Source organism: Procambarus clarkii, chromosome 27 (genome assembly GCF_040958095.1).
Source record: "Procambarus clarkii isolate CNS0578487 chromosome 27, FALCON_Pclarkii_2.0, whole genome shotgun sequence".
Classification (NCBI taxonomy): Eukaryota; Metazoa; Arthropoda; class Malacostraca; order Decapoda; family Cambaridae; genus Procambarus; species Procambarus clarkii.
The window spans coordinates 8395530-8408172 of NC_091176.1; the positions used below are offsets into that span (position 1 = coordinate 8395530).

Genomic DNA, 12643 nt, shown 5'->3' on the forward strand with positions numbered 1-12643 from the left:
CGGTGTATGGGGCGTGTTTACCCTCTCCCCCGATACCGCCGGTTCTGTTAAGGTGGTGAATCTTAGTGTAACCTTGACCCATGTGGCGGTGCATGGTGTCCCCTTCAAATTTCAGGACGATCTTTTAAACTCCTGTTTTGAATGGTTTAGGACTGTGTTAAGTGTTCGTTGGAACGAGGTCCTTGCCGGGCATTATGCTGGTGTGCGTGACAGCTCCTACACCCTGACGATGTCGCTGAAGTGTAGTGTTCTGTCGTCGATATCCGTGTTGGGTTACACACTCTGCTGCCTGTATCGGGGGCAACTGCCCCCCTCCCCCCCCTGTTATTGGTGTGGTCACAGAGGTCATCTGACTGCAGGGTGCAACGTGGGAGCAACTGTAGGGTGAACGTTTTTCGTGTGGAAGATTTTCCGCCCCTGTTGTGTTCGGACGGTACTGAGGATGGAGTGGGTACTGTTCCTGAGGCACCTGACTGTCTGTCTGCTGCTCCGCCTGTTGAGGCAGGTTCTACAGCTTGTGCGACACGTTTGTTGACTGCCGTGGTCCCTAGGGGTTGTTGAGCCGGTGTGTGGGGGTGTCAGGCCGTGGCCTACGCTGCGTGTAGTGGAGGATGTCCCAGTGGAGGTCCATGTCCCGTCCCCGCCTATGGATGTGGTCCACAGGCGGCTACTTGGGACGTGGGTTCTTCTGTTTTGGAAGGAGTGTTTCGGCCGGGGGAGGTGCTTGCCATGCCTGTGTGTCTTGACGATTGTCGATCTGATGCTTCCATCCCTTTGCAGAAGCGTGCACACCGGTGTTCTGAGGCTGTTTTCCTGGATGATGTGGACAGTGGGCGATGTGGCCTCTATGGACTCTTAGGACGGTGTGGGTGTGGACCATGTGGACGCAAAGATGGTGGCCGTGCCTGTGGAGGGGCCTGGTAGGAGTGGTGCGGCCTGTCTTGAAGCGATCGCAGTGGGCTCGGAGTGTCTTTTCCCCTTCGTGGTATGCCTTGGGAGGTGATGGGAAAGCTTGGTGCTCTGGCGTCCCCCGCCGTAGATGTCGGGGCTGTGAAGGGCTCAGAGTTGCTTCCTGAGCCCCCTCTCCCCCCCCCCTCCCTGCGCCTCCTGCTTTTGGATCCCTGCAGTGGGGGGTTCCCTGGATGATCGGGACCTCGTCGTGGTGCTGAGGAAAGATGTGCGCCAGGGGGCCTTGGCTCCTGTGCCCAGTAGTGGGGTCGATGCCGTGCCTGCATCCCCTGGAGTTCCCCCCCCCCTCCTTCGTTGCCCCAGTCAAGGGGAAGCCATTTCGCGGCTGTCGGATAAGATGTCTTAGCCAAGGGTGCCGCCGGGTGTCCTTTGGCTCGACGATTTGTGAAGCGTACTGCTTGCACTTTCCGATACGGAAGTTCCCGGAAAAATATTAATAGACATCATGCGCACAATGCAACTCCTTGGATCAGCTGACGCCATAAACACAACATACCACCCTACAGTGTGACAAGTCTCCCTCTCACATCCCCCTCTGTTTTAGTCGCCGCTCCTCTACAGCACAACGCAACAGGGACTTTTGACACTTACCATCCTCAACATAAACGGTATCCCAATATCTGTACTCGTGCAGTCATCGGGAGGGTAAACCCTTCATACAAACTGCGACTACTATGAAGAAGAAAAGTCCATTTCATCCAGCGGTCGACCCGAATGACTTTCATAAATTTTAACATGCTGTTCAAAATAAAACTTTCCTCAATTATAAGGTAATATTGTTAAATGTTAGCATCTTGTGTATATTTAGGCACTGGTTAGGTTAGATTTTTAGATTCTGTTGGCGATTATTTGTATTTGTAGTACGTGGGTGATGCATTTGTAAAAGTCGTCAGCGAAGCATTTGTTCCGGAAGTGTTCGGACGTCATCAGTTGTGAGTCGTAGGAGGTTTGGCAGGTACATGGAATAAACTGTATGCCTGTGTTTAGAGGACGGGCTGCACAACGCTGTAAATGCTTCACTCACGTACTACAAATACAAATAATCGCCAAGAGAACCTAAACACCTAACCTTTCCTAACCACTGCCTAAATATGTACAGTATGCTAACATATAACAATATTAATTTACATTTCATAAAATTACTATTTTGAATGAATAGCATGATAAAATTGATGAATGCATCTTTGGGATCGACTGCTGGTTGGAATGGACTTGGTCTGCGGACGGTTTGATTACATTGCCAATTTACCCAAGGTAGCACTTTCACCAATGCAAGTCCCTATTGTTAGACTTACTCTCTGAAGGTTACACATTATTAAATTTACCGTTGTTACACTAAGTTTATGATACAAGGTTAATATCACGATGTTAAAGTCAAAAGTTTAACCATGGATAAAAAAACCTTGTGATAATATTAACATTGTTAGTTAACAGTGCACTGTAACGTGTTGAATTAAAATTGCTGGAAGTTTAACATCGTGATATTAACCTTGTATCATGTATCATGAGATTTTGACTGTTATTAAGTACCCTTATTATACATTTAAATTTATGTAATCCAAAATTAAATTTATTCATAGTTAAATTTACTAATAAACTTTTATCGCCATAGTTTGTTTCTTTGAATCACTGTTACGAAAATTGGGGAGTAACTAGGATGTGATATTATTATTATTATAAAGTAAATCATTAAAAGACGTTTAGTTTGTTGATGTTGGGAGGGTGCGTTAGTGCTGGGACGTCACATCGTTTGTTTACAAAGCGAAATACCAATACATAAAATTATTATACGTTATATCGTTTATATGAAAGGTCAATAAGCTTTTAAGCACAACAGTAGAGCCATCTCCCATTTCCAATAATCTTCACATATTAATTTTATTCAGTTTTACAATATTTTCCTTTCGATAGCAGTGTGAATTATATAAACCAGTGTGTGGTGTTTTAACCAATTAAACTCGTCGTTACAAAACGCCTATTCATTTATAATCTAACCCAATACTACGACAACAACAAATGCAATGTTGCCATTTTGCACTTAACAAGAAACTGAGGAGTAAACGAATAATTTTCCTCGACTCTACCAGACGAAGACAAGCTCTGGGAAACAAGGAAGAATACGGAGCAAAGAATACTCATTCTTACCTTCCTTGTACCAGACGAAGACAGGCTTCGGGTAGGCACGGAAGTCAACATGCCAAGCAATACTCGTGTTATTCTCGGTAATGTTCGGGTGATCAATCTTCATTTCCATGTGCGTAGAGTTCTTGGCTGAAGAAGGAAATGATCAGTATGAACAATAATGTGACTTATGAGAGGAAGTAACCTTCAGCATCACTGGAACACATAGCCTGGCCAAATATCAATGTTCTAGGGGAGTGAAAGGTTAGCAAAAAATATTCCAGTTTACTGGCATTAATATAAATCCACATAACATTAAAAAATATACCATCTACTACCTCGCACACAATTACTTTATCCGTACACAGTACCGTGACCACCGCACCAATGATCGTCTGTAAGGATTGGTCAGTCTTGGCGCTTATTAACTAAGCTCCCTGACTGACCAACCCCCGACGACACTCATGGATCCATTTGGGTACAGTTTTTCATCAAATTCGGCCGCATGCACGGGCCGCACTGAGTCTAACATGTGTGAGAAAGCTGCATGAACGCGCAAGCCATATATCACTAAGAACTCTGACCCGGCCAGGATTCGAACCCATACCGTCCAGGATCACCCCTAAACGTACACAGTACCAGAATTTGCGCCAGAATTTGATGAAAAACTGTACCCAAATGGATCCATGAGTGTCGTCGGGGGTTGGTCAGTCAGGGAGCTTAGTTAATAAGCTCCAAGACTGACCAATCCTTATAGACGATCATTGGTGCGGTGGTCACGGTACTGTGTACGTTTAGGGGTGATCCTGGACGGCATGGGTTCGAATCCTGGCCGGGTCAGAGTTCTTAGTGATATATGGCTTGCGCGTTCATGCAGCTTTCTCAGATAATATATATATATATATTATACACACATACAGACATATGTTGTACCTAGTAGCCAGAATGCAGTACTCGGCCTACTATGCAAGGCCCGATTTGCCTAATAGGCGGAGTTTTTCTGAATTTATATATTTTTCCTAATTTTTTTCTCTTGAAATGATAAAGCTATTCATTTCATTATGCATGATTTTATTTTTTTAAATTTGAGTTAAAATTAACGAAGATATATGACAGAACCTAACCAACCCTAACCTAACCTAACCTAACCTAACCAACCCTAACCTAACCAACCCTAACCTAACCTAACCAACCCTAACCTAACCTAACCAACCCTAACCTAACCTAACCAACCCTAACCTAACCTAACCTAACCAACCCTAACCTAACCAACCCTAACCTAACCTAACCAACCCTAACCTAACCTAACCTAACCTAACCTAACCAACCCTAACCTAACCTCTCTTAAGCTAAACTCAACTAACATAACTCAGTCAATTTATGTTCTTAATATAATAAAATATTAGTAATTCAAATAAAACAATTTGAAACATTTTGTTGGAAATAAAGAAAATCACTTGGCTTATTAGGCAAATCGGGCCTTGCATAATAGGCCAAGAAGTGTGTTCTGGCTACCAGGTACGATATATATATATATATATATATATGGGAGGAGGCCTCAAGTGGAGGGTGGGGGGAGGGGGGAGTGAAGGGGAGGCTCACAAACCTGCTGGTATTCCAGCAGACCTATAAGTGAATGTGCGCGTCTTTTCAGATGAACGGTGAGTTTGTAGTGATAAAGTTTCACAGGTGCATTATGTTTGTGTTAATTGTGTGTGGCCGCTGCCTGTGGCGGGACCCCTCCCCTCCTCCCTAGTCTCCCTCAAGCCTCGCCAGCCCACCCAGCAACCCACTCCCGGCGGCTGACCCGACAACCATCGTCCACCCACGCCCACTGTCGACCAACGCCCACCGCCACCCCACGCCCACCGTCAGCCCACGCCCACACACGTCACACGCCCTACGGCTCCCTCACCAGGAAAGGGTGGAAGGACACGTGTGGTGGGGTCAAGAGAGGGGCTCACCAGTGTGCTAATAAGTGCTTGAAAAAGATAAGTCGAGTCCAGTCCTGTGGTGACTGGACCATTGTGAGTATCGTGTTGAGAGCACCACACCCAGTGAGCCAGGACACATTCACCAGTGTTTAGTGACAAAAGGAAATTATCCAAGTGTTAAGTGCCACCCCAACCCTCCCCCCACCCCCTGAGTGTAGTGCCTCCCCCCTCCCCTGGGGGAAGGCACTACACTCAGGCACATGTAGTGTTTGTGGGAGCAACTTCAGCATCAACTCCAGAGTCATACGCCAGCATGGTGACTGTCCTGGGTCAGGGAGGCCTCCCGTGGAAGGAGGCAGCACTCAGGAGCCTGTTGCACCAGTACAAATCGCAACAGATTACATTGCAACAGACGACCTGCTAGAGGCAATTAAAGCAACGTCAACCAGGACACTCACCCACATCCCAAAGGCCTCTCGCCCATTTGCTGCCGGGAAATACACGGACCTCATCGCAAAAGTCAGAGGGTCAAATAACCTTGATGCACCTGATACCATCAAAGCCTGGCACAATCTGCTACTTTTTGGCAATGCATGCTTAGGTGTACCAGACAGAGGAGGCAAGACACTGGCCTCATCCGTCAATAAAGCAATTAGGGATTTTCCTAGGGCTGACAACCGAGTCCGCCTCCCCAAACACCCCAAACACCGCCGAGGCAGACGAAGTACGACAATCGGCGACAACAGCAAATTAGGTACCCAAGTCAGCAAGAAAATTGAAGAGGACAATACAGTCGGGGCACTCAGGTTGATCACAAGTGAGGACAAAATTTTATCCAGGGATGAAACCACAGCCCAAACAAGGAGAAAAACACCCCGTCAGGGCCGTAGGTGGACCTTCCCCACAGGTCAGGCTCGCCCCTAACCAGGAACCTCTCGTCCTCCGGGAGTCAGAGGTTTATAAAGCTATCGTTTCATTTCCCCCGGGCTCCTCAGGAGGCTACACCGGGGTAAGGCCTCAACATGTGAAGGAAATGGTGAACCCTGTTCTTGGCCCAGCTGCAGAAGCGCTCCTGACAGAAATCACAACGTTTGTCAACAACTGCCTCGCCGGGTTAATCCCTGATGAAATCAAACCATTCCGTTTGTGTCAACAGGCTACAGCAAAGACTCAACCCTCCACATGTTTGTCATATGACTTCACGTGGCAAACATGAAGTCACCTCAGCAGAGGGAATTCAACAGGGAGACCTACTTGCACCCTTCCTCTTTTGCATAGCGGTTCGAGAAATTACAACCAGACTGTCCAGTGAGCTCAACATCTGGTTCCTGGATGATGGCACTCTGGCAGGCACACAAGATTCTCTGCTGGAAGACCTACAGCTGGTGAAGACACGGGGGGGAGTCCATGGGTCTCGTTCTTAACCCCTCCAAGTGCGAAATTATTGCATCCAGTGACGTAATTATTAGAGCAGTGAAATCAGTTTTACCAGAAGCCTCAGTCATTAAACCCACCGACAGCACACTACTTGGAGCACCTCTGGGCCACAATACCATTGCTGCAGTCCTTTACGAAAAGTTTAGAGACCTAAAGAGGATGGAAGCGAGAATAGGGGACTTGGACTCCTATGGTGCCCTCTATCTTCTCACAAAGTGCCTTACCTTGCCCAGGCTAACATACTTCTTAAGGTTTTAAGAAGTATGTTTACTTTTGGCAACCCACTTCTAAATCAATATGATGAGCTCCTCAGGTCAATATTCAGGAAGGCGCTCAACCTAGATTTAGATGACAGTCAGTGGGACCAAGCAACACTACCAGTGAGATTTGCGGGGATAGGCATACGAAAGGCAACTGAGGTAGCACTTCCAGCATTTTTATCTTCATGTACAGCAGCCAATGAATTGGTAGGGCAGATCCTACCAGAGCGTATGAGGGAGACAGCAGGAACTCATGATCAAACGTTCATCGAAGCAGCCAGACAATGGGACACCATTGCACACCCTCAACCCCGACCATAAGTCCCAAAAGACCACAAGCAGGCCCACTGGGATAGCCCCATAATGGAAAAGACTGTCACAGCAATGATTGACAACACTGATGCTGAAAACAAAGCCCGCCTCCTAGCGGTAACAGCACCCCACGCCGGGGATTTTTTATTTGCTGTGCCCAATGCAGCCCTGGGAACTCGCCTCAGTCATGACGCTCTCCGCATTGGAGTTGCCCTTCGCCTTGCCGTCCCCATCCTCACCGAACATAGGTGCATCTGCGGAGCTACGATGGCAGACCAATATGGTCGTCATGGTCTGGTATGTCGTAAATCACAAGGTAAGATTGCAAGACATGAAGAGGTCAACGACATCACCAAGAAGAGCCTCACCACAGCCCGCTGCCCGGCACAAAGAGAACCACACTTATCCAGACCTAACGACCCTCAGAAGCACCCAGATGGGGTTCCCTGGCTTCCTTGGAAGGATGGTAAGCAAGTGGTGTGGGACTACACGTGTGCAGAAAATTATTAAATACAGAGGTCTGGCACGCTGCTACAGCTTGTTCCGATCGGCTCTGAGACCTTCGGTTCGTGGGGAAACTGTGCATTGAAGTTCCTGAAGGAATTGGGGGACAAATTGATCAGCGCTACAAAAGACCAGAGAGCAAAAAGTTTCTTGTTCCCGCACCTCAGTGTTGCGATTCAGAAGGGAAATGCCTGTTGCGTCATGGGCACTAGTCCAACTTCAGAGGAATTCGAAGAAGTGTTTGACTTGCAACAATGATCGAACCCGTCTGACATTCATCAATGTTCCCATTGTCAAGTTTTTCAAGAGATCCATAACGTTTAAGCACTTTTTGTATTATTTTTGTATCAACCCGTGTATATCCTGTAACCATCAAAGACATAATAAATCACAAACAAGGAAGGGGGTGGTCGAGGAAAAGTACACAAACTGTATTGGAGGGGATCTAAACATTCCCTCTAATGCATCATGCGTGGTTTTCTCTGAGGCTATGAGTCCCCTTCTTCCAGCCAGAGGTGGTGTATATTATATATATTATACATATATTATATATATATTATATATACATATAAATATAAGAGAGAGGGGGGGGGCACTGAATCAGCCATTTTATGTTACTGTCGGTCAGCTGGGCGTTGATTGCTTTACCGTTGATTGTTATTGTTGATTGATAGTTTTTCCCAGCCTACGTGTTGCTGGCCTTAACTTCAGAGCTAGCGACACACATGTTACGAATCTAGGATTGATTCTAACATATTTCATAATAACTATGTATAGCATTTATTACTTTCCCTGTTCAGTACTATTATTAGTATGGTATCCATTTGTGTTCCAGTTAATATTGCACGATTTATATTGTAGCATGCTGTAGTGTGACCGAGTTGCATTATTTTTGATAGGCTTGTGCAAGTTGTTTCTTGATGGAGGGAGTGTGGCTTCTCCGTGGGGGGATGACCATATTTGGATGTGTCCAGTGTGCGGCCTGTTGTCAAGCTAGAGTTTATATTTCAACCTTTGATTATTTCCTGTTATTGATTGTAATTAATTCTTGCGATTACTGTAACAGTATTACATACCCTTAAGATTACTGATATTATTGTTATTTGTACTACTAAGAGTTTTCACAAGAGTTCATGGGGAAGCTAAGTTGATCTTTTGGTAGGCCGCCTGCTTTGCTGGCGGGAGGCTATTCAGTCCCGTGGGTGAGCTGGAGGGAAGGAGACATATTGGAGACAAGTCGGTGTATAATGTTTATTTTGCTTAATACTTAGTTAATTCTCTTGGTAAGACTTTCGTGCTACTCCATATATTCATTCATGTGTTTAGGAGATTATCTGTGCTCATTAATTGATTTTACGATATTATTGCATGCTGAAGGGTATTTCTGGCTTCTCATAATTTTTACCATTTTATCTGTTTGATATGTCTTGTTACCCTCAAGTACAGTATATTGTTTTGCATATTAAGCAGTGTTTCTCTTATAATACCCTATTATATAAAACATACCCTAGACAAAACTTTAAGACGAGGCCAAAACATATATATATTTTGATCACTGCAAGCAAAAGAACCATACCAAGGCTTCAAGGGATATAACACACAATGCGCATTCTACAGGGATAAAGAACAAACTAATAAGAAAGGCGATTTGAAATAAAAGAGCTCTCATCAGTGAAGCATGTTGAGTCAAGTAAGTTATTATTAAAAGAAGGCACCAAACCGGAAAAGCTATATAGCACCATCAAATGTGCAGAATAATCAGAGAGCGCTAAATATTACCAAGGATGCCAATACGAGAACAGAAACGCACGAGGTGAACGATATCAAAAGTATTCGATTCTCCAAGAATTCTATCGAGGGACAAGTGACCTCAAAGGACGGTCGGAAAGCAAGACATGCTCTTCCTGGAAGTCAGGACATTCAACAAGGATATGCACGACCGTAAGAGGGACAATGCAATTTGAACAATAAGGAGCAGGGCGGCGCTCCATTAAGTGACCGAGAGTTAAGCGAGTATGGCCAATACGCAACTTCGCCAGAGCCGTTTCCCATCTCCGGTTACTGTGGGAGGAGGAGGGCCATGAGGACACACTACTCTTAAGAGTACGCAGTTTGTTACCAGAAATAGAAGACCAACATTCCTGCCAACGAGTAAGGATGGAGGAATGAATAACTGGCTAAAAGTCAGAATAAGGAATACCTTTACGGGAGATGGGACAGCTTCCCCAGCAGCAGCAGCATCGGAACGCTCATTTAAAGACACCCCAATATTACTGGGAACCCAGCAAAATACAACTGAAATTTACTGGAAATAAGAAACAACCAATGCTGAATCTCGACGACCACTGGATGGACCAGATTAAAGGACCTGAGAGCCATGAGGGCACTATGAGAGTCAACGACAACTACAAAGGAAGATTGACAACGAGAAAGCAGGAGACGAAGAGCAAAGAGAATAACAAAGTCCTGATGTAAAGATGCTAGTCTCTGGAGGTGGGCAACACATAAGTGCGGTCAGGAAAAAAAACAACAAAGTAGCCTACACCGTCCGCAGACTTGGACTCATCGGTGAAGATAGAAACGGAGCGGGAGTGAGGAAAAAAAAGTGCTCAAGGGAAAGCTTTTCAGAACCATAGGAGGGGTAAAAGCTTAAGTGATACGGGGTCAAGGATGTACAAAACTTCGGAAGGGGGACTCTCCACGGGGGCAAGGAAGGAACAATACGAGGAGAAATATTAGAAATACGAACTAAAAGAGGGAGGTGGTGAAGAGGAAAAACAGGAGGGGTTAAAGTACGACAGAGGCGAGAAGAAGGATGTTGTAAGGACCGCGCAAGATAGCGAAGACAGTAGTGATCACGGCGGTCCTGGAGAGACAGGAAGCCAGTGTCAACATACAAGCAGAGGATGGGAGTCGAACGAAAGGCACCAGAGCTGAGGCACAACCCAGTATGGTGCAAAGCATCAAGAAGGCGAAGAGTAGAAGGAGAAGCAGATGAGTAAGCAGGGCAACCATAATCGAGCTTAGACAGGACGAGAGAGGACTGTAAAGCAAGGAGTGCGCGCTTATCCGCTCTCCAAGAAGTTTGGGACAAAACATTAACGAGGGTAAGGGCCTTAGAGCATTCAACTCGGAGGTAAGAGACATGGGATGACCAAGACAAACGAGTGTCAAAGATAAACCACAAAAGCTTAACGGAATCCATGTACACATGGGGATGACAAAGTGACAGAGGGACGAAGAATGACCTGCTTCCGAGTAAAAGTCATGGCACAAGTCTTAGACGTAGAGAACCTGAACTCATGATCGGTGGCCCAAGACGACACAGCATCAATCACACGTTGAAGCCACCGTTGAAGGAGAGGAGAATCCTCTCCCCGACAGCAAAGGGTAAGGTCGTCGACATAGAGAGCGGAGAAGACGCCAGAAGGAAGAGAGGAAAGAAGACCATTGATCGCAACCAGAAAAAGTAGTGCTCAAAACACTACCTTGGGGAACACCCTCGTATTGCTGAAAAGAGGCAGAGAGTGGCACCAAGCCTCACTCGAAAGGAACGACGAGAGAGGAAGCTTTGGAGAAAGAGGGAGATTACTACGAAGGCCAAAAGAATGAAGTTGGGACAGAGTATGATATCGCCAGGTGGTGTCATAAGCCTCTTCCAGGTCAAAAAAGACGGCAACAGCGAAGGTCTTTGCAGCAAAAGCAGTACGAATATGGACCTCCAAGTTCACCAGGACATCTGTTGTGCTGCGGCACTGGTGAAAACCAACTTGAGAAGGGGAAAGGTGGTGATAGTGTTCTAAGAACCACATCAGACAAACGTTAACCTTATGTTCAAAGAATTTGCAGACAATTCATGAGGGCAATAGGGCGGAAGTCCTTAGAGTCCCCCAAAAAAACCTGGTTTCCGAACAGGGAGGACAACCGCATCGAGTCAGCCCTCAGGGACAGACAACGACTCCCAGACCCGGTTATACAGACTCAGTAAACACCGAGACATGCACGGAGAGAAATGGCGATGCATCTCAATGAATGCCATCGAAGGCCACCGCCGTAAAACCACAGAGGGACGGGGAAGACTGAAGTTAAGAGAGAGAAGGGATCGTTATAGTGATGTCTGAGATGGGTGCAGAAATCTAAAGGACGAGATTCAAGAGCAAGGTTTACGAAGAATGAAAGACTGAGGAAGATGAGAACCAGAGCTAACAGAAGAAAAGTGAGAACCAAGTTCGGTCATGACCTGCAACGGGTCCGCCACAAGAGTACCACGGAAGTGAAGGACAGGCGAGACATCGGGAACGAACCCGCTATCTTGTGGATACGTTTCCAGATCTGTGGCAGAGGAGTTTCCGACATAATGGTGGAAACATAAGATTTCCAACATTCACACTTAGCTGTACGGATGGCCCGTAGGGCCACCACGCTCACCTTCCGAACCAAAAGAAAAGAATCAGCTGTCTGCCAGCGACTGTCTCTTCCAGGCTGCACGCTTACAGCCGACAGCCCAAGGCACAGTTCACATTCCACCAGGGAACACACTTCCGGGGTCCCCGAGAGAAAGAGCGAGGATTAGAGCGGAAGGCAGCGTCGAAGACTGTCATGAAAAAGGAGGAGGGCGCATGGGAGAGGCAGAATGGAAAGGCCAGAGTGAGCAGCACGGAGAGTCAATAGGTTCCGGCATGCCTTAGCAAACTGCCCCCAAGGGAAGGCGAGGGGAGGGGTGAAAAGAGTAAAAGGTAACAAGGATGGGGAAACAGTCACTGCCATGGAGGTCATCAAAAACCCGCCACGTGAATTCTAAGTAAAGAGACGACGAGCAGAGAGAAAGATCTAGACAGGAAAGGGTGGGAATCCCAGAGTCCAAATAAGTGGGCTTACCAGAACTCAGAAGAGACTGGGAAGAAGAGAGGATGAACGGTTCGAGAAGGCGACCCCGGGTGTTTGTCAGAACATCACCCCAGAGGGTATGTCGACAATTGAAATCACCCAGCAGGAGCACACACTCCGGCAGGGAGTCCAGCAGGTGTTAAAGATCAGGAAGAGAAAATGGGACATTTGTGGGGTAGATAAATGGAACAAACCGTGTACGCACAAAGACACGTGCAG

At 46.5% G+C, this 12643-nt stretch overlaps 1 protein-coding gene across 1 annotated transcript in view; it reads right to left on the minus strand.

Annotated features, from left to right (window-relative positions):
* LOC123762807 (uncharacterized) overlaps positions 1-12643 on the minus strand; it is a 214287-nt gene that overhangs the window by 177339 nt on the left and 24305 nt on the right. Inside the window, exon 5 of the mRNA XM_069332019.1 lies at positions 3115-3240. Coding sequence (XP_069188120.1) covers positions 3115-3240 — 126 coding nt within the window. The remainder of the gene's footprint in view (positions 1-3114; positions 3241-12643) is intronic.